The sequence below is a fragment of the Sitophilus oryzae genome, unplaced genomic scaffold (genome assembly GCF_002938485.1).
Source record: "Sitophilus oryzae breed Bouriz unplaced genomic scaffold, Soryzae_2.0 scaffold_1625_pilon_pilon, whole genome shotgun sequence".
Taxonomy (NCBI): domain Eukaryota; kingdom Metazoa; phylum Arthropoda; class Insecta; order Coleoptera; family Curculionidae; genus Sitophilus; species Sitophilus oryzae.
Window position 1 is genome coordinate 1,507,867 of NW_022146309.1, and position 23,956 is coordinate 1,531,822.

General features: G+C 32.4%; 1 protein-coding gene across 2 annotated transcripts; it reads left to right on the forward strand.

Moving 5' to 3' along the window:
• Positions 1-547: 547 nt before the first annotated feature.
• Positions 548-23,823, forward strand: LOC115880535 (coiled-coil domain-containing protein 43). 2 transcript variants are annotated; one of them, XM_030897759.1, is made up of 5 exons: positions 548-833; positions 920-1,192; positions 1,730-1,911; positions 8,350-8,544; positions 23,604-23,823. In XM_030897759.1, exons 2-5 carry the CDS (start codon positions 1,013-1,015, stop codon positions 23,674-23,676), a joined length of 630 nt encoding a protein of 209 aa, XP_030753619.1. In that variant the 5' UTR covers positions 548-833; positions 920-1,012; the 3' UTR covers positions 23,677-23,823. The 2 variants fall into 2 exon arrangements, with proteins under 2 accessions (XP_030753619.1, XP_030753620.1); XM_030897760.1 differs by having other exon boundaries at positions 562-833; positions 923-1,192.
• Positions 23,824-23,956: the final 133 nt, after the last annotated feature.

The window sequence follows — 23,956 nt, forward strand, 5'->3', positions numbered from 1 at the left end:
ATAAGTGACAATGATCTTGTTTTTTAACATTGACGGACATTTTTCGGCATTGACGTTTTTCTTGGATTCAAGTTACACTGTCACTATACTTTCACTTATTTAAGACTTTACACAAACATATGTAATCTTGTGTACGTACTGGTGTATGAAAAACACAATTTTTTCAATTGTTCATCAACTAAGTTAAAAATACGAGAAATCCGTAATAACGCAGGGACACAGAAAATTATATTTATTTGTCATTTGCTCACATCACAACTGTTTTTATTAATGACAGTTTACAGGTGACATATGACACATGTCAAGAAAAACAAAGAGGAGCATTTGGATCAGAGATATGGAGTAGAGAGAATGAGCTTCGACTGTTTCGATCTATTTTTGATAATGCTCCTTTTTTAATTTTTTATTCAAAGTACCGCTAATCTTTTTAGAGTCTATGATAGTAGTCTAGGTAATAGTTACTTATTCTTCTTATTCTATGCCTCAGAGTGGCCTTTTATTATAGTATCGATCAGGTATCGATCTTGAATATTGATAGTATCTTATCTATGGAATGGCCTCAGCTCTCAGCTCAGAGTAAAGTGAAATGATGGTGAAATGTGTAATGATACATCCGTGGTGTAATGTAATTTTTAGCCTCCATAAATGTAATAAATAGCACTATGAATAGTAATAAATTTCATAATAAATAAAATAAGGACTTAAGGAGTGAGAAGTGAGAAGCTGTAACATTTCACTATTTTGAGTATTTTGTTCCCCATGCTGTATTTCAGTCAACAGTAGAATATGCCGAGTTTATGTATATAAAACCGGGGCCTTTGCCGGGGCTTTAGGTAATTAACAGAATTTAGTTTACATAATTTCTTTTTATAGCTGTATGAAGCTCACTGAATAACTTATAATTTTGTTTTATTTGTAGTAGTTTGAGAGGTAAAATTACTCCAAGTGACAACATACTAGCAGATTCCAGCCAATACTTAGCTTATATCTTTCACAAAATTGTCTGTTCCAAATGGCAAATGCTGATATTGATACTCCAGATTTTAGTAACTGGCTTGATGGCAAACTACAAGAACTTAATACAGATGAAACGGTTTTTGGTGCATATATTAAAGGCATTTTAGATAGCGATGAAACTACAGAAGAAAAATTAGAGGCTTTGTATGGAATATTTGCTGAAATTGTTGAAAATGTAATTAGTTTAAGAATCTGGATTTATAAACTCGAAAGTTGAAGTTCAGTTGTGGATCAATTTAGTTGGGAGCTCGCAGCAGCTGAAATTCAATAATTTTGCGTTTATAAACCATCCAGTTTCAGTGGTTAAGTTTGGAAATGTCTACATTTCAAATGTTTTCTCTTGATTTTAAAATACCTTGAAATATTTTTTGTTTAAACATAATAGTCAGCGCAGAATATAATCTGATATAAACAGAAATATTGAAACAATTCATGCGCATACTTATTTGATGCCGATCGTACCAAAACAGAAATATTGAAACAATTCATGCACATACTTATTTGATGCCGATCGTACCAAACTTCCAACTTAAACAACGCCCATCTCTGAACTCCGTGAAATTGGATGAATTGTGTCAACGTTTCAATAAACTGACTTTATTAATGAGCGCATTTATTTGATAGTGTTGAACATAATATGCTTACTCAACTGCGCTTCAATTTATAAGTTTATCAATCCAGCTTAATAGTGTGAAATCATTTTTTATTGTAGGATAAGGACATATCTAAAATCTGCAATGAAATTTTAGAAAATTGGCAATTACTGAAGCCTAAAGATCCGATATCTTTAATTTCTAATGTAGATTTAAATGATAAATTAGCAAAACTGCTTGAAAACCAATCCTTGGCCACTAGCAGACAAAAGGAATATACAGAGGAGGAGAAAAAAATTAGGTATTATTTTTTATGTCCATAATTGAAATAAAAAAAAATGACGCCGGGAGGCACGTATAGCCACCCATACTAAAATATGTTAATAAAAAGTTGGTAGGCAGTTCTTTTAGTTTCAAAGTAAAGGAATTTTTCCAATTTTTTTTTTATCTCAAAAACTGCGACTTTGACTGATTTTGATGTTATTACAAATTTTGTTGCAAATATTATTCCTAATCTTAAATGGAAAACCGCGTTTCGCTAGCTAGTGTAATTTTGGAGTTACGATTTTTTAAAATTTTTAACCCCCTTCCATACTCCCTTACCAACCCACCATCCCCACCAAAAACTAATGGCCAGATTCTCGGGTGCCACAGTATTTTTGTGCCAAATTTGGTTAAAATCGGTTTAGCGGTTTTTGAGTTATCGTGTTACAGACGGACAGACAGACACCATGAAAATATCATTCACAATTTCACTCATTTTGAGTGAAATTAAAAATACTTTTTTTTGACCGATCTTAATAGCCCACCATACCTATTGGTATGGTCGGCTAAAAATAGTAATAAAATTAAGAATGATTATATTACCATCTGAACAAAAGTTGGTCTTATAGTAAATATGATTGTAAAAAAATGGCATCAGTGATGGCTATGAAATGTACCCTTTGTTCATTTCTAAGCCAACTGGACGCCGGTTTTTACAATCATGGTATTTGAAGTGGTTAGCTTTAGTTCTTTTAAATCTGTCTAGTCCAAAGAAAATATATGCACGTCTGTCAGTTTTTAAATGTTATGCTATCAGTTGAGATATGTACTGTATTTTTTTAAAAATATAATTAAATTTTAATTATCTTAAAAACTTAAAACATAATTTTCTCTTCTGATTTATTTATTTTAAATAATATGGGATATATTAGTCTAACTTAACTAAAACTATGAAATGACTTAATTAAAAATAAACAAAACAGAAAATAATTATTTTACAAACATAAATGTCAAAGTAAAGTCTGGGCTAATAGCGGAATGGGCTCTTTCACTATATTTTGGAATTCACATAATTGAATAAAGCAATTAATTCTAGAATTGTCTGCTATCTCACTTTCGAAAAACTTGAAGTTGTTCTTAAGGAAATAAATAAAAACAAAAAGGCCCAGAATAAAAATCTGCACTTTATTTTTAATACGTCACACCTGGTATGTTGAAAAGCGGCAACACCGCCAGGCCACCATGCTGACCTGCGTAAGGTTATCATTTTTTTTTCGTAACGGTCCTTCTAGTATTTACTACATTTATTGTCTCTTGTAAAAAAAACGCCACATCGCATAGTTTTTGAGGAAAAAAGAATTGGAGAATTTTTTTTCCAAAACAGACCTACAAAATCTGCTTAAAAAAGTTCCAATATTTCCTTAATTACAGTTGAGGGTTGGAACCTTTGGTGTTAAACAGCAAAATAAAAACACTAAAGCACCACAATACACCAAAACACTTTTACTTTTACACTGGACGCGCGTTTCGCTAACCATGTTAGCATCATCAGCAGATGATTATAAACTAAAGTACAATCTACAAATTGAGCGTTTATATACTCGCCCAGTGGGCACCGAGTGGGCGTGGCAAAAACTAGCCAACCGAGTCAGAGCCAACTCGAGCGACCGGTTGCTGTTCATACCATCTGTTGGCTTCCTGATGTTACATGCACCCACTGTGCCTGTGGCTCTGAGACTTGTTTAATTTAAACATATCGGCTCTATCGGCGGCAACGCAAGATTTATCGCTCAATATATATTCGAAGCAGCTTAAATTACTATTAGTTTGCCCTTGATTACACGGTTAAGAAATTATAACAGCCTGACGCCCAGCGGATGTTTTATCCTTTGATTACCGTAATACAACAATTATTAGGTAATCCAAAGGATAAAACACCTCCACTGGAAAGGTCGGGTATTTATGAAATTTCTTGTAAAGATTGTAATCAGAAATATGTTGGGCAAATTTGAAGATCAATATTACTTTAAAGAACATTTAGCTCAGATAAGATGTGGTAGACCGGATAAATATTGCGTTGCCGAACATATTGTTGATAAAGAACATTGTATAGATCTTAATAATTTAAAATTAATTAAACAAGTTTCAAATTACAAGCAATTAGATGCATATGAAAGCATCAAAATCAATAAATGTAAAGATAGTATGAACAGAGACAACGGTCCAATTCCTTTAAGTTCTTTGTTCCTACTACTCTAGTGGCGGAAATCTAACTGTTACGCTCAGTTGGCTCTGACTCGGTTGGCTAGTTTTTGCCACGCCCACTCGGTGCCCACTGGGCGAGTATATAAACGCTCAATTTGTAGATTGTACTTTAGTTTATAATCATCTGCTGATGATGCTAACATGGTTAGCGAAACGCGCGTCCAGTGTAAAAGTAAAAGTGTTTTGGTGTATTGTGGTGATTTAGTGTTTTTATTTTCCAATATTTCCTCTATACAAGAGTGCCTCGTTTGTCCGTTAGAGAGCTCCAATCAAAAATAAACCCGAACAATTATTAATTTAAAATTTGTGAAGCTTGTTGTCAAATATCATTTGTGATACTAGCGTAAAACCAGACTCGTGTACTTGGCAAATAATTGTGATTGGCATACAGAGTCTGGTCATAGTGCGTCGTAGCTTCTATAAAAATAACTTAGAAATTTTGTATAGATGCCTGACGCACTAAGTCGAACCCTGTATGCCAATAACAACTGTTTGCCAAATACACGAGTTGTTTGATCGCGCCATAAAATGCCATATTTTCGCTATATTATTATACCGGGTGTTCCTGAAATAAGTGCAACTATTTTAAGGGGTGGTATTTCTCGCCAAAAGAAATATATTTTCTCTATACCATTTTTAAAATGAATTGATAATAACCGAGTTATTTAACTTTGAAATTTTTAAAAATAATGGCAACATTTTGAGAGCCGCCGATAGCAATCGATAACACAGCCACAAAAAAAAAGACAAGTGGGGTATACTTTTTACCAGACCATTATATCATATAGTATTTTTCGACGCTGAGCACGAATCCGCTATCAGAATTACGCTATCGCATTCCAGTTTATTTCTAACCTCAAAAAATTGGTAAAAATCCGTAAAAATTTAGGAAAATGTACAAAATCTCAAAATCAATTGGATAACATAAAAAATTCAGCTCATCAGCTGAGACCCGATTCTGTAAACATTTCTCCTGTCTAGTGACTCATCATTCGTATACAAATAGCATAGGCTAGACAAGAAATTTCTTGCTACGGAGCTTACAGAATCCCACTGCTGATCTGTTTAAATGTAGCATTGTATACTGTACATATCTAATAGAGGACGCTGATTCAAAAAATTCGGAAAAGCCTGGAAAAATATTTAATTTATTCAGTGTATTGTATTGTATTGACTAAGAGGGGCTCCCATGGGGACCCTCCACTGAGGCCGCGAGGGCCTATTGTGGCTCAGTTTCTACACGCTCTAATTTACAAGAGCGTCAAAGTTCACCCTCAAGACCCAGCCTCCTAATATAGGCGGTTATGTCTGAGGGCGATATGTCTCCTAGGTCTGATAGTCTAGCATGGGTTTGCCAAACATCTCAAACCTGGTCCTGCTCCCAGTGGGGCAGGTACACATAACGTGCTTCATTGTTTCGTCATCTTCCATACAGAGTCGGCATTCGGCGTCTTCCACCAGTCCCGTCTTCTGTAGGTGAGATCTCAGCCGGCAGTGGCCCGTGTACACTGCAGTGAGCACACGCGTTCCATTCCTACCGGCCTTTAGGAGTTCTCCTGTTCTATGTTTGGATGGCCCTGCTAGGATTTTCTTGGCATGTTCCATTCCGGGACTGTCATTCCAGTCCCGGAATGTCGCACTCCTAACCCATTCACAGAGCCTGTCTCTTGCGAGATTTTTAGGAACGCTAAGTGTCGGTTCTGGACCCACGAATGGCGAGCCTGCACCAATTTTGGCGAGGGAATCAGCACGTTCATTTCCCTCTAGGCCGACATGTCCCGGTATCCATATTAGCGACACTTTGTTCCTATCTCCCTGTATATTGAGTAGTTTCTTACAATGAAGAATCGTCATAGACGTGCTTTTCGTTGCCTCAAGTGCTTTCAGCGCGGCTTGACTATCCGAAAATATGCATATTGTTTTCTCCGGTGTATTGCTGTTCTACCAGCAGTTGCACACAGGTTTCAATAGCATATAGCTCAGCTTGAAGATGGTGGTGTGTTTTTCCAAGACTGTAGCAGATCTCAGTCTTTGGACTGCTGCAGTAAATTCCTGCTCCAGATCCTTTTTCGTTTTTGGATCCGTCCGTGTACCAACACATTTCCGCATGTAGTAAACCGTTTCCCGGCTTATCCCACTCGTCCCTATTCGGAAACAGGACGTTGTAGTGCGCGTCAAGAGTTGGACTGGTGGTGTAAGATCCGAGATCATTCCCAGAATCTCATCCGACTGTAGTTCTTCTACTAGCCGGTTTTGTATGAACATAATTGTTCCTTGGCTTCCTCGTGCTATATTTAGAAACCTATATGTAGCCCATCTCGCCTCTCTTTACAAAAGAATTTGAAGAGGAGGTAGGTCGAGTAGGGTTTCCATAGCTTTTGACGGCGTGGAATGGAAGGCACCAGTCACCGCTAAGCATGCTTGTCGTTGTAGTTTGCCGTTGTTTGGCTGCCACCAGGCAACTGCACCATACGTGATAATAGGTCTGATGGCCGTCACGTATAGCCAGTACATATTTTTGGGGTTTAATCCCCAGTTTCTACCACAAATTCGGCGGCATGCCCATAGAGCATAGCAAGTGGAGAGCAGTAATAGAGCACATCAGTGTCATCCACAGAATAACTACAGAACGATCAGTCAATGTAATAAAAAAGCTAACAAAATTTTTGCTGCCATCTATAGTGGGCCGAGTGCGGCTCAGGGCTTCAAGGTTAAATTATGTACACTCCCCTCGCTCCTCGCACCGCTAAATCAAATTTTAATTTCATATATAATTCAGAATTGTTATTAATCCGAATGGGCATCTTATTATTAAATAAAAAATGTCAATATAGGCTCACGGGCCTACTCGTGAACCTATATTGATTTTTTTTATTTAATTAGATGCCCATTCGGAGTAATAACAATTTTATTTTAAATAAATAAAACACATTAATTAATTATAATATATTTATTACTTTTGTACCGTTTTTTTTAGATCTAAACATATTAGAACATAATTGCTCGATTGAATTCTTATTATCGGGATAAATATCGAGACACATACACCAGTAAAGATGAGACACGAAAAATGGAACTGGCCAAACAACAAACTACACACGTGAACGCTCGTATAAAACTGACGCGACGCGTAAGAGCGCGGGCAACTAATGGTTTGAAGAGTGGGGAGTCAATCAAACCAATCATAACGTTTAAAATTGATATGCAATAATCACTTAATCAGGCAACCAAATATACACGACTTTAGTTGCGCCATCTATAGTGGGCCGTTAATTTCTAATTTAACGCTCCATAAGAGTGACTGGGCCCTGGTGTCATCGGACTCTTTTTGGTGGAATGTCGATTTCGGAATATTTATATCATGAGTTCGCCGGTTTAAATTGTTTAAAAGTTTTTGATGTATTTATGTAGAATTGTTTGATGTGTAAAAGTTAAAATAATATTCTGCTAAAAGTTCTAATATGTGACGTTCAGTTTAATAGATATATGGATGTGCACGTGTTTGCGCTGGAAAGGTTATTTAAAATAGTAGATGGTGCACCATACTTAATAGTAGTCTACAATTATTAAAAAATCTATAATGAATAAAATTAATTTAATTAGTTTTTTTTTGTAGAAATTTAAAAATGTGAACTTATAAACATACGGAATGTCGATAAAGTAGGAGATGGCAACATTGCATTCTCTCCATGTTCCGTAAACAAATTTCCGGAGACTGAACAAGCGGCACTCGAAAGTTTTTCCGGAAAATGTCATGAAAAATATAATATTTTCAACATTTTTTTTCGCAAAAAATCGTGGGTGTGTGTCTGGGGTCCAACTGTACTACCAGTTAAGATACTTGCACTTATTTCTGGGACACCCTGTATATTAGCACATACTAGATTTTATGCGTCTACATAGTTTGATGTAACAAGAAACGTTTTTTATAGTAGTTTATAGTCAGCTTCGGAAAAAAAAACATTTTTATTGAGGAACATTAAACCAGATATGTATTTGATTGAAAAAGTCTGTAAGTTTGACTTCCGTCGTGATTTCAGTCGTTTAGCTTCCATTACGCTTCATTTTCCTCAGCCCATTGTAGGCAGTTATTTGCTGAATATAGAATAGACGTATGACTGTAAGCAGTTTTGTTGACTATATTTTAGTTTCTAGTTAATTTTTCTTTTAAATAAACCATACATATAAAAAATATTCCTTTACTTTTTAGGGATGCAATTTTATCTCAGTATAGTCAAATGACCGATTCAGAAGAGGAAGATGAAGATAAACCTACAGGAGAAAGTAAATCTAAGGAACTAGAAAAGAATATAAATGCTCAATTAGTAGCTGACGCAGAAAAGCAAAAGAGAGAACATTCTAGATTGGAAAGCCAAAAGAAGAAAGAGAAGGATAAAGAAGATAGGTAAGCGCATTTTTATAAGTCTCTCTGGCGAAGGAACATACCAACCTGCCCATTCTAAATCGGTGGTCTGTATTTTAATGAGTAAGATAAAGGTAAAGGTACTTAACATAGTCTAAGATCTGACGACATATTTAGATAACATATTTTAGGCAAGTTAGAATAACAAAAAAAATATACTTTATTAACTGGTGAACCCAGAACCCTAAGTCTGGCAGAGTGGTTGCGGTTATTTCGCTACTGCGCAACCCATGATATTTGCAAAAAAATATATCAAAAAAATATCCTTTAGGCAACTTGAAATTTGTTTATTCATAAATTTTTGCATCTATTTAACCCAGAAATAAGTACGCCAGACTTTTTTCCGGTCTTAAAGTGTAACCCGACCAACCCAAATATATTTAATAATTATACCTGGAAAATATACTTGTATTAGCGTGTTTATTAGATAATATTAAAAAATACGTGTTAATCGCCAGACAAACGGTTGTTAATACAATATAAGTTGATAGAGGTACAATAAAATACAGGATTGCCGATTCCTACGTGCAGTACGTTTACTTGGTCGGTTTATTTTTTATGAGAAAAAAATAACTTTAATAACAATGCATCAACAGCATCCTCGTCACCCTTGTTTATATATTTTTAAAGTTGTTCAACCGACTAGACAAAATGTGCTGCCAACTGGAGGACAAATCGTGAACCTTTCGGGGCGGAGTCAAAAATATCGATTATTTTCGTTATTTTCCTCAGAGTAATGTAATAATATAGCCCCGGGTTTCTGCGAACTTTAATAGTGATCAGCTGATTAAGAAATTTAAACAAAACTTTTATTTTATTGTAAATTGTGGATTATTTTTGCCTGTTATTTTAAGAATTCTAAACCGTATTAACAAAGAAATTATTATTTCGATATGTTGGTACATTATTTATAATAATTTATGATAATGCTAATTGCTATTAATTAATATTTAAAAAAAACTTACATACCTATTTTAATTTGATTTAATGCAGGTTTATAAAAGAATCATTTCATTCTTAGATTATTTTATTCTAAATTGAGTGCTTTACGAATTTTACGATATTTTTTTTGAAAACATAAAACTTTTTACATTCTTGATGCCAACTAATTGGCATGGTATTATTGGTATGGAAATTAGCCAAGAAAAAAAAGAATTGGCTATAACTTGTAATTTTTCGAAAAAAACATATTATACCTACCTATATCGGTGAAAAGCTTAAAAAATATAACGTTTGTGTCATATATGTCAAAAATGACAGGCTTTAGAAAAAAAAAACAGAAAACACAAACTCATTAGGTATGCGATTATCTACAACTTTTATGTGAAAACTTTTTGTCTAAAATACCGTATGATCAAATAAAAACGGCGTCAGCGATGGCTATGAAATGACGATCGATGATATTTCCCATATAATTTTACATATAAAATGACAGCGATCTTCATTTCATAGACATCGTTGACGCTTTTTTTATTCGATCATACGGTAGATTATAATGGAATTAGAGACAAAAGTTTTAAAATAGCCAAAATTTGTTTTTTTCGAAATATCTAGTAAGCCTTGAACTTCTCCGAAAAATCCGAAAGGCGCATATTTATGACCCCACAAAACTGCAATTCTTTCCCCATTTAACTCTCTGACTCTATCTCCAGTCTCCAGTAGTTTCCGAGATACCCATAGAGAACATCGTAGGAAACTCACCCTGTGTAGTATTTAGAAACTAACTATTATTATTATTTGGCTAGATTAATTTGATTAATAAGACTCGATTAATTTAATTTAAAATAAATTTGATCAGATTTTTTTTTCGTATATTCTACTACCAGAAAACCAAAATTATATGATAATGCACTTTTCAACGAAGTTGAAGGAAGATATAGTGTATCTATCACAATACTTAATAGAATTACTACTATTAGAAGAAAAACAAAAAGAAAAAATACCCAAATACCTTTACCTACTACTCATCTACAAAATAAACTAATATAATCTCTTATAAAAACACTACACAACTACTTCTTGTATTCTACACTGAAAAAATTATCAAACTTACTAATTAATCAAACAAAAAGAAAAAATAACCAAATTATCCCTTCACCTACTACTTAACTACAAAATAATAAACTATAAAAACACTACTAAACTATTTGTGGTATTCTACACTAAACATTATAATTAAACTTAATAAAATTAATCTAATTTTACACTACAACCACTACAAAGAAATAAGAACATTTTTTAAAACTAGAATAAACTGAACTTTGATACGTGCGACCAGTATAATAGATCAAGCGGACAAAGAATATAAAATACTTTAAAAAGGTGCATTCAGAAAGAAAAAATATCTCGAAAATTATCTAAACAAACATTTTTTTTCTTATCAGTGAAAAGCATCGGCCTCGTCGGCCTTGCGGAATTTGTCGGGTATTTACAATGGTCGAATTGTATAATTACCAGCTTTTATAGCATATCTAATAGACAAAAAGTATCTGGTCGATTAGTAACCAATTGGCACAGTCCGAAAATTATCGGTTTTTATTTTCTCTGTTTTTATTGGTCGCTTCAAAATTCAGAGTAACAAAAAATATTTTTCTGTAGTAAAAGACCGTGAAATATGCCCCGCCATCTGGTGCTTTACATCCATAAACGTCTTAGGTTGAGCTACTTTAAAAATCCATATACAAGGTCGTCACATAATAAAATCTGTATTGCCGTTGTCATGTTATGACGCTTTCTGATAACAGTTTGTGTTTATTGCTAAACAGTACTTTGCAACAATGGGAAAAAAATTATCTGAAAAAATACCGCCCATCATAACTATACAAGGTGTCTCAGAAATAAGTGCAAGTATTTTAAGGGGGGTTCTCTTTACCATTTTTAAAATAAATTGATAATAAATTGAGTTATTTAACTTACGAACGAAAATTTAAAAAAATAATGGCAAATTTTGAAAGCCGAGATATTTTTTGATTTTTTGGTGTATTGTGGGGAATTAGAGTTGTATTTTGCTGTTGTAACACCAAAGGTTCCAACCCCCAACTGTAATAATGTAAAAAGGTTATTTAAATTAGTAGACGTTGCACCATACTTAATAGTAGTCTACAATGATTAAAACAATCTACAATGAATAAAATTAATTTAATTCTTTTTTTTTTGGAGAAACTTAAAAATGGGAACTTATAAATATGGAATGTTGATAACGTAGGAGGTGGCAACATTGCATTCTCTTCATGCACCGTAAACAAATTTCCGGGGACCGAACAAGCGGCACTCAAAAGTTTTTCAATATTTTCCGGAAAATGTCATCAAAAATATAATATTTTCACAATTTTTTTTGGCAAAAAAATCATGGCCGTGTTTCTTGGGTCGAACTATACTCAAATACTCTGCTATACTACCAGTTAAAATGATTGCACATATTTCTGGGACACCCTGTATATTATATGAAACTATGTATAACCAATAAAAAATGTTGTGGTCCCAAACAACCGGAATAAAGAATTAAAAATGCTCCGAAATTCAAGCCATTTGAAACGGACATAAAAAGTTGTTCGTGACTTCAAAAAGTATAATCACGTGAGCGACTCGAAAACACAGCCAGTTTTATTGTGCACTACACACAAACTATCGAAAACTGGCAAGTTGCAGAACCCGCCTTATCCCAAAAGCGTTGTTTTGAGATAATCAGCAAAAAGTGTTTTAGCAATTATTTGAAGCCTTATTTTACAAAAAAATTGGCGCGGGGAGGCACGTATAGCCGCCCATGCTAAAATATGTTAATAAAAAGTTGGTAGGCAGTTCTTTTAATTTCAAAATAAAGGAATTTTTCCAATTTTTTTTATCTCAAAAACTGCGACTTTGACGATTTTGATGTTATTACAAATTTTGTTGCAAATATTATTCCTAATCTTAAATTGAAAACCGCGTTTCGCTAGCCAGTGTAATTTTGGAGTTACGATTTTTTAAAATTTTTAACCCCCTTCCATACTCTCTTACCAATCCACCACCCCCACCAAAAACTAATGGCCAGATTCTCGGGTGCCACAGTATTTTTGTGCCAAATTTATTATTCCTAATCTTAAATTGAAAACCGCGTTTTGCTAGCTACTGTAATTTTGGAGTTACGATTACGGTAATGGTCGGCTAAAAAATGTGTACATTAAGTGGAATCATTGTTTTGTATCTGGTATTTGTAGAAATAAAAATTAATATTTAATTTTTAAGGAGAAAAAAAACAGACAAAACAATGATTCCATTTAATGGACACGTTTTTGTGCACGTCGTGTTTTGCTACAGTAAGAATATTGGAATTATAAGGTATGCTATTTTAGTAAAATTAAATAAAAAGCAAATATAAGTGGATAAGACGGATTTTGCTGCAGTAACGTAATTAGTAGTGAATTTTATATAGGACTAGGCGACTTTTGTTGCAATTTGAGACTATGTTTACCCAAGTAGCATTTTCACGACTTGCGACCACATGTTTACTAAACACAACGTTGGATTAGTTACAAAAAATAGTTATCTCCCTACATTGGGTATTAAAATAAATTTAAACGTTTTTATAACGTTGTGCCGACGCACAGTGCTTCGTCCCATGGACAAAAATCAAAAAATAAGTTAAAATTTACTAATATCTGAATATATAATTTTATACTTATAGCAATGTTCAACCATCCTGTATATTATTTTTCATAAACAGCGTTTTTGTTAGCAAATATTTTCACTAAAAATAAATTTTGCGATCATTATCTCGTCAGTGAAAAGAATAACATTCATAGTAGTGCTGTATATTATGGAGTTAAACGGGTACGTACTTAATTGAAAGCCACTATGGATATTGTTAAACAAGGTATGTACTTTAAATTTATTTCTAAACAAGTTCGTGATTGTTTAGTTTTTATTTATTTTTTAAGATGATTCTTAAATGGGTATAAAATTTTACGTTTTCAAACTTCAAAAAGGCATTTAAAAAAACATCAAAACATATCGTATTTATTGAATATTTTGTTGCCATATTCATACACTTTTAATTTTTGTATAGTTCACCTGCGTCTGCTTGCGACGAACTTTATTTTATAATACTTTTCAGATGGAGTAAAATTGATAAGCAATGCCGATCTGGCTAATACTTGGCTTGGATCATAAGGACAAGAACTCAAAATTATTTGTATTTCAAAAATATGTTCTTATTAGATATTGATGAACCTTCCAGTCAAATGAGACACCACTTTGTGCCTGAAAAGTCCACTATGTTGGAGCGAAACGTCGCATAAAAAGTGTCCCCCATCTTTCAATTTATTATAAAATCTCATACCCAAGAAAAGGAAAAAATAATATATGGATATGGTCTATTAAAGAGGTAACTATTAACATCCGAACCCCTCATACCGACAAAATAAACAGTAACAACGCGAAAAAGTAACATATTAGAAAATGATGTACAGAAATATCTTATATGTGAGGATACTTCATCTACCTGTGATTTGAATACGATAAATTTGGAAGATTCTGTCAGCAGTGATTCTCCTGAATCAGAGTAGTTACGATCTATGCATTTTGTTGTCCTAAAGTAAATTTATAGTATCTTAAGTTTTTTTTTAATTAAATATAACATTAATGTTTCTTTTCATTAAAGAAAACATTTTTATCTTATATTAGGCTTATATTGTAGGAATCATGTTCTAATGTTATTTCAATTCTTTTTTATCACAGGAATTTATTTAATACTTACACCGTTTTCATACTATAACTTATTATTTGCTTAGATGGAACACAGCTCCAACATTATTATTATTTATAAGATTTTTTTCTCATAAACGTGGGACTAAGAACATCATCATTTAGTACAATGAGAGTACTCATCATTTGTGTCAAATAAACCTAGTTTGAATAAATTGCTTAGAATAAAAGAGGAGTTTTCGATTTTTGTCCTCTAGAGCCATATGTTCAAAGCACTGTGTGACGTTGGACTAGTACTACAGCAAAGTAGAAGCTTCTGCGACGTCGAATAAACGTTGTCTTGTAACCTTTTTTGCTTAAGTGATCTTTAGGTGATTCGGACAACGTAGTTACAACGTTGGACAATATTGAGTTTTCCGACGTCAGTTTCAGGACCTATTCCAACGTTATGCAAACGTCGTCTGTTTTACTAATTCCAACGTTGTTTAGATTTCCTTATTCTTACGTTGGTAGGACGTCGAGTCACTACCTTTTTGCAACTGTATTGAACCATAACCTTAAATCTTAAATTTTCACTTCTTTGTTCTGTTCAGTCAGACAGTTCAGTGCTGTTTTTGTTTTTATAAAAAAAACTTAATTAAAATGGAACATAAGAAAGGTACATATAAAACTAAATTTAAATATACATCGACATATATTACCGATAGTTTATCCACTCCCTCGTTTATTTAGATTATAGAGGGCGGCACAAGCTAGACTCTAGGACAAATACATTTTAATTAAAATATACTGCGGCCTCTCCATAAGAGCAATGAGAGAATTTATGTCCCAGGATTGAAGGACAGAAGATCGAGTTTGACATAAGTCCATCCTTGTTCAGTAGATGGATGTAATGCACATGCGCCGAAATGCTACTTTTCTATTGGCCGAATGGTGTCGAGATGGGTTATCGATTTATTTTGGACGCGTCGTCGGCGTGGATTTTGTTTTTCAGTTTGGACTTGGGCAGTCGCCATTAGAGTTTTCTCTAACTTTCTGTTTTCCACGTGTACTGTGTTTTCGTTTGTATTTTAATCTTTGTGCGTTTATTGACAATTTTGTGATTTAGTTTTAAAGACTTTTGCTGTAGTTTAATTAATAGAACAATGGGAATGGGCTACTGCTTCTTGTGTGGTAGAAGCCAACTAACCAAATTAATAATAGAAATTTTTCTCGATGTTCGTTTGTATCATGAAAGCAAAATCAGGAATGAAAGGGATGTTAATATAAGACAAAAATATACGAAACTAATTTAATTCAAAAATCAATAATTGTTAAAAGCATTATATTTAGTCTTACTATTTTAAAATAAAAAGACATTATAATGTAAAGACTAAAATAGAGACTACATAAGGCTAATTCTAATGCTTACACAGTTACACACAAACTGTCTTATTGTAAATTATTATTGTTTATTTTTCATAATATAAAAGAGTATTTACAATGCAACAATGTAAATAATTATATTTTTTGTATCTAGCTTGATTTATGTATAAACTTAATATGTACATACTTTTAGTTATATTTGTTTAATAAAAAATATGTTAATAATAAAGAATTACTTTTGTTTCATTTTAAACCAGGACTGATGTTGATTATTGATCATAAATACCATGGGCAAAAGAAACAATAGACAGTAAAAAATGTACTGTTATACTTTGTTTTGCTGCAATTTTTAAGTTGAGTGAAATAGATATGCAATTTGTACTACAAAGTTCTTAAGACAGTTCCTTAATTGAGGTTTTACTAAATTATTTTTTGAATTTTAAAAAAGTGAAATAGATATGCAATTTGTACTACGAAGTTTTTAAGACAATTTCTTAATAATTGTGGTTTTACTAAATTATTTTTTGAATTTAAAAAAAATATCGTACCTGTGACTTTTTTTCATTCGTTTTATTTAATAATAATTGTCTAACACAACAAAGTCTACTTAGAACGATATGATATAAATATAAATGAGTTCATTAAAAAATGGTCTGATTAAAATTAGTACCTAAATAAGCAAAAATTATCCCCTCATAAAACAAGAAATTAAGGAGTTCAGTAAAAAGGATTGCAACTATATATTTTATTCAGTAAATTTTCATAATAGTAAGTATAAAAGCACAATCTCTAAAACGACAATATGAATAATGTATATTAAGATTTAACTCAAGTTTCAGTGAAAACTATATTGATATTAAAATATTTTAATACCTTCAGAATACTAATTACATACCATAAAATAGGAGTTTTTACGATGCGGGAAGCCTATCTAGAAAAAAAGAATTTTAGAAATCAGCAATGGGATTCTGTAAGCTCTGTAGCAAGAAATTTCCTATCGAGCCTATGCTATTTGTATACGATTGATGAGTCACTAGACAGGGAAATGTTTACAGAATCGCACTGCAGATACCTATTACGCTACTAGGAGCCCCCCATTGTGAGACAGATATAAAATAATTTTTATATACCTATTCCATAGCCTATTTTTTAAATGTCTGTAATATTTATAATAAACTTATTTTAACGAGTAGAAGTATTGCACCAGCATCAAAATTAACACTACTTGTAAAAAACTGTTGCTCCTTGAGTTTGTAATAGATATAAACAAAATAAACATTCGAAAATAACTAAATCGAAGATATCTGAAAACTTTTGGTTGAAAAAGTGTTTTGCCATAACATGTTGGATACGATTAAAATCAATCATCAAATTTATCAATCTCAATTGATAAATATGCGCATAATGTTACATTATCAAACTTATTTGATTTCAGAATATTTAACAAAAAACTTCCAATTTTTCGAAAGATTTAATTCAATTATTAGAACGTCTTTAACCTCAACTTAAAATAAATAAAACCAAAACCAAACATATTATATGATTTGGAACTGTCCAATCAAAGTGCTTACAGATCGAGCAAGCGCAGAAAACCTCCTCACGAACAAGGATAGACTTATGTAGGAAATGCATTGACATTCTATAGCCATCCTTCAACATCGGGACAGGAATTTAAGGGGTACTCTCCGTATATTTTATTAAAACGTATTTGCTCTAGGATGACTAAATTAGGCAATCTTGCGACTAGTATACTACCTGTTAAGGCCGAACTGCGACTTTATTAGTCCAGTATGCGACTACTCGAACTACTCCATCTTAATCTCCAAAACAACAAAGTGGAAGCCGCCATGTTGTTAAATAAGAAAATGTTTCGTTCCTAAAATAGCAATTCCTGCTTTTTGAATACATTAACTTGAAATATTTGACCTTAAAAACACGCGGAAACAATTTTTCGACTGCGAATAAATTATTCTCATTTTACTAAAAAAAAAATTCAAGAAAATTTTTAAAACTTCTTTAATTTTAAGGCCCATTAGTATTTTTCAAAGTAGAAACAATACATTTATCAATAAAGTTGTTTGCGTTTAACTTTTTTTGCCTTGGGTAACGAGTTACAGAGTCGGTTAAAGTGTTTCAATAATTATGATCTTCAAACATCCTCCACACTTAAATACTTTTGTTTTGTTTTCCTTCACTGCCATCTGACATATGTCTCTAACTAAATCATAAAAATAATATTTTACTATAATTATCCCAATTTAGGATAAAACGCGACTTAGACGCCATATTAGTTTTGTATTTCTATGAATTAGATTTTAAACAACGTTGCAGTTTGTACCAAATTACCGGGCTTCTAGCCAACGTCGGTATCCAACGTCGTTTCGACCCAAAAATTATTCTCCAAACTAGTGCAGACTAGGGTTGGCACGAGGTTGTGCCGACGTTGCGCCCCGACGTTTGGTCGCGTGACACAATGTTGTCCCGACGTCCAAATGCTGCTTGGGTATGTAGATTTCAGAATCCGCTATCAATCTATATCATTAGGCAATTTTTTTTTAAATAAATAAGGCGGGTTTTGCAACTTGAAGCCTCAATAATTATACTCCTTGACGTCATCTGGAATGGCGTGTTTTCGGGGCCGTTTAAAACGCATTTCGAACGTTCGAAACATTTTTGCCAATTTATTCTTTATTCCTAATATGTGATATTTAGGCCAGTAAGCGAGGATAAAAATAGGGTATTACCTCCGAATTCTTGACACCCGCACCGATTCACGTGAAATTTTAACAGTGAATAGATATGTAAGAAACAAAAGTTACACAGTAGCAATGTGTGCTTTCACCCTGGGGGTGAGTGCCACCACTGCCACCCCTTCTCGGCGGTGAAAAATAAATCACCCATAAATCAATAAAGGGATGAATTCTAAGCAAAAAATGTTCTATAACATTTTTTCAGAAAATTAATATTTTCCAAGTTATTCAGGATTGAAAATGTTGATTTTTCATCTAAAAACTGCATGTTTTTCTGCAATTTTTTATAAATATCTCGAAACAAACCATACCAAACCTAAAACCCTCACTGACTGGCCTAATTTGGAAAATAGTATTTTTATACATAAAGAATGATATTATTGAAAAAAAATTGCAAAATTTCCCATAGTTGCAAGCCTGGAAATACTAGTGACACGCCGATGTCAATATCAGATTGCAAGCGGTCGCTGTTGGTCTTTGCTGTTGGTGGACTGGTAAATAACAGTCAGAGAATAGGTACATTAAAGAAATGCTAACTTCATGTTAAAAAATGGAAACAGACGCCACCTGGTGTCGCCTGGCAGTACTAGCTAAATTGAGGGGAATTGGAGGGGCGGGGCTTAAAAGAGGGGAAATTTTTAAAAAAATATTTTTATAAGTATCACTGACTTACTGTTTAAAGTTAATAAACATATTTTTTATTGCTTTAATATAATTTAATGTATTAAAAAATATGTCTATTAACTTTACATAGCAACAACCAAACCAAACCAAATCAATGATATTATTAAAGACTTATTATTTTCAGAGAAAATTCATAGTAAATAAATTACACATTAGTAAACAATATCATTTATTTTTTAGAGCTGCGATTTATATTACAATAATATTGAAATATATATATTTTTTTAACAATGAAAAAGAATATCCCGGAACCTGAAAAAGAAAGATGATCAATTAATGACTTAAATTAGTTCAAAATACATTTTGCAAATAACTAGTGAATTGGAAAGATAAACTTACTATTAAAAAGACATTTTATTAGTATGTTATCATCTATTTACTGATAATACATTACATAAGTATATAATAGGTAAATAACATGCATAAGGCACTATGATACAACTACCTGTATCATGATAACACACTAATATGACAAAAAATATATGCTAGTTTAAATTCCTTTAATGATCTAATGAAACACTATCTAGTCTCAAAGCATGCCATTCCAAAGGCGAAAAAAACTTATACCAAATAAATATAAGCTGAATAAAACATAAACCAAGCCAACGTGCATAAACAACCAAAAAATGCATCAAAAAATACTTTTATCATATCATACCCTTGGATATATTATGTATTTTATATATCGCACATCCCGTTCAAAAGTTTACTAACTCAAAATAGAGAATATAGAGAACATTGTCAGGAGAAGTAAAAAGAAAATTTAAGTTGGCAATATGCTCCTTTTGCATATTAACGGCCAAATAATATAATGTTGATTTAATAAAATTTTACTGGCATCCTTCTGAGGTATAAATCAGATTAAAAAGGACATTGTTTTTTAATAATTGTTTGTTTTGTAAACATTTTTTGAAGACAATACAGTTTTGAACGGGCTAAAAGGATATAAACAAGGATCTTACTATTATTTGAGGTTAGAAAGTATTTAAATAATATAAAACATAATCAAAATCATTTTTCATCATAAATTATAGAGGTACTTACGTGTTTTGATATTATTATCAGGAAATAATACGTTTAGTTAAACAGGTACGCTGCCAGGCAAGTTCTATCGGCGGGTCTTTGCAAGAGTTCAAATCTAAAAATACAAAAATACGTTTACATCTTAGTTGTATTTACGAATAAAGTATTTGTGTGTAATTTCTGACTTACCAGTTAACTGAATAATCGCATTAAATACATCCAAATGGTAATTTAATATTGTAAAAAAGCAAAATTGTTTTAAATCACTTGCCAGGACAGCCCGGCCAGCTTCTTGGTTGACAAAATGGCCGCGGTGTCATGATTTAAGCAATGTGAGTGACAAAGAAAGCCAATGCCTGGCAGATGTTGCTTTCTTTGTCGTTGGTCCTGGCACGTTTAAATTTGACTGTTGCCTGTTTTCCCATACAAGTGACACCCCCGTGATAACAGTAGTAAAATAACAGATCACGAAATAACAACCTGTTTGTACCTTAGACAAGGAAAGGGAGGGGACAGGTAACACGGCAGCTGAAAGTGAGGCAAGTTGTCACCAGGCGAAATTCTCCAATGGCGTAGCATTAGAAATTAGCTTGTACCTAGACGGTACAAAATATTTATTAAAACGTAAACTAATTTATCGTTCATTTTTTAGTAATGCATATACAATTTTGTATTTTATAGTCACAGTGGACTGATTATCAAGACAATTATTTATTTATTAACCTGTGTGTAATGTATAATTAAATAAAAAATAATGTAATAACATATGTTTTAAACGTGTATATACATATATACTGTATGATCGAAAAAACGTCTTGTTTGTTGGGAAATGACAATTTCACAAATGAATATTAAAAATTACATTATTCATTGAATCCGTAAGTAAGTGTGAAGGGAATTGACTAGATTCATTATTATATCATATAATCGAAAAAAAAACGACGTCCAGTTGGCTTGTAAATTACGATCGATGATATTCCTCATATAATTCTACATATAAAATGACATAAAAACTATACAAAACGACATCGAAAAAAGACAGCGTCAGCGATGGCTATGAAATGAAGATCGCTGTCATTTTATATCTAAAATTATATGGGGAATGTCGTCGATCGTCATTTACATGCCAACTGGACGTCGTTTTTTTTTTCGACCATACGGTATAATAATGAATCTAGCCATTCCCCTTCACATTTGCGTACGGATTCAATGAATAATGTAATTTTTAATATTTGTTACCTTCAATCATAAGAATATCCTAATTTTCCACAAAAAAATAAATTTATTAAAAATTAAATTTAAGTTTTATATAACAACTATACATATAGATTTTTTATCACTAGAATTTTTAATTTTTTTTATAGTTTACAATTATTTTACATATTTGATAACAATACTTTATACATTTTTTTACATGTAAAATACAATATAAAAAAATGTTTATTGCAGAAATTGTATTTCTCTGATTATAATTCCCTACGCCACTGGAGAAATCCATGCTGAGTAGCATTATTTATAGTTTCAAGTTTTTTTTTAATTAATTATAATACAGGATATTGAAAATACTACTTGGAATTATTAAAAATAGTTTGGTTTGGATGTGGTACAAGACATATTAAAAGCATTTTACATATTTTTACTGCTATAATGAAAAAATGTACATTTTATGACCACATAACAAAAGTTGTGTATCGATTTTTACCTGTGAAATGTAATTCCAGACACTTTTTTCTCGCTTCGGCCTTTGCAGCCATACACATCTCACCGTACTAAACAACACAGTTTATAAATTTAAAACAAAACAGTTGTCACAAAAAAACATAAAAATTCGCTCGGTGTCACCTCGCAATCTTGTCACCAAAGTATGGCCGCCGATCGAATTTTGGCCTCACTAACCGATCACGGGAGAATTATGCGTGTTACCCGTCCCCTAGGATACTATAGAAATAAGGATAGTTCGATTCCTATCTTCCTGCACTGTCAGTTTTTTTACGTCATCTACTGACCGAGTTGAAGTTAGCGCTAAAGATTTTAGACAGTGACAGTTATTTTTGCATTTGACGGACGACCGCACAGTGCGTTGGAAGATAAATTTAGCGGGACAAAAGCGTTTGGTTAGAAATAAGCCAAAAAATGTGTACTGATAAGAATAAATAGTAGACATTCCAATTGATACAAAAATGCATGAATATTCTTTGTATTTCGATACATTTTTATCAACCAAATTTGGTCATTTTCTGCTCAGCAAGGCAGAGATCATACGAAAACAAAATATTTACAAGTGCTTATACATTTTATTAGAAAGCCAAATTATGTTGAAGATTGCCAAAGGTATGTACTTTTCTACTGTACGTATATTATTTGTTAAAATCCTTCGTGCCTTTGTTCTGCAGATATCAAACTTTCACTTTTTTTCAAATATTGATATATTGAATGATGTAGATCTTTTGAGTTACCAATAGTTACCAACACAGGTAGTCACAGTCACAGGGAGTTCAAGCTTAACAGGTGAATGCCCAAAAAGATTCATTTCAATCGGATAGTATAAAAACAAAACAACTCCATCAAAAGGCACTGAGTTTAAAAAATTGTCTTAGATACTTACTATATATAAATTTACAATTACCGAGTGTTAAAATTAAAATATCTATCTTATTTATTAATTTCAAAATAAAATATATTTTTTAAAAATAAATTATAGAGGGTGTCACAAGATTACAAATTAATTTAAAAAAACTGCTAAAGAGTTTTTTGATATCATAATTTTATGTATTTGGCAGTAGTTTACAATACGGTTTTTGTGTGTCATGTACGAATAATATCATAGTTTTATTATCTTGTATTTGTTTATTAATAAATTATTTTTGTGTGTCATGTACGAATAATATCATAGTTTTATTATCTTGTATTTATTTATTAATAAATTAAGTTGTTAATAAATAAATAAATTTACCCATATTGTTGCTGTATATTAGACCATTTGCTACGTTCTTAGATTTTAAGTCCCAAACATTGCTCTTGAGATTTTGTCCCGCTAGAATAACCATCCGCCGCACTGTGGAGCGCTGGTCAGCGCGTGACGTAGCATTCCACGGCGACTACGAGCGGCGATTTGACGCGATCGAACAGTCCTTTAGAATATATACAGTCCTTGACCCCTCCCCTCTCTTTCCTTGTCTAACATTTGTACAGTGTCAACTTTTAATCATATCATTAGTATCATAGTTGATCGCAAATACGTTTAAATAAAATATACGACGGCCTCCCCATAAGAGCAATGAGAGGATTTACGTCCCAGTATTGAAGGAGGACAGAAAATCGAGTCGAATGGTTTCAAGACATAGGTTCATCCTTGTTTAGTCAAACCTCCTACAAACCAAGGATAGACTTATGTAGGAAACGCATTGAAATTCTATAGCCATCCTTCAATATCGGGACAGGAATTTAAACGGTACCCTCCGTATACTTTATTTTAAACGTATTTGGTTGATCGTCTCAGTAAGTTATGTTTTATTAAATTATTTTGCTTAATTTCAGAGAGAAGCAAAAGCAGTTAAAGGAAGACAAGAAAGAGAAACGAAAGACCCAAAAAGGTGAAAGAAAAAGATAGCAGTCATAAAATTATATATTGTACATTTTTTTCGTTTAATGTTGGATCTATATTATGCCATTATTAACAATCTAATTTTCTTGGTCTCGTGTTACTTATATTTAAAACCTATGTGTAAAAATAGAATTTAGATATGTCTGGTCTCAATTTCCTTTCATTTTTAAATTTTCACATATAGGCTTGGTGGCCTTGGTGCATTTCAACCTTTGAATAAGAAAACTAAGGAAGGAGCATATTGTCAAGAAAAATGGCGCAACCGCCAGAAATTAAAAATGTATTA

Coding starts and splice junctions, on each gene's coding strand:
- LOC115880535 (XM_030897759.1), top strand. CDS start 1,013: ATGGCAAATGCTGATATTGATACTCCAGATTTTAGTAACTGGCTTGAT. Junction 1,193..1,729: donor TTGCTGAAATTGTTGAAAAT/GTAATTAGTTTA, acceptor TTTTTATTGTAG/GATAAGGACATATCTAAAAT. Junction 1,912..8,349: donor GAGGAGGAGAAAAAAATTAG/GTATTATTTTTT, acceptor TTTACTTTTTAG/GGATGCAATTTTATCTCAGT.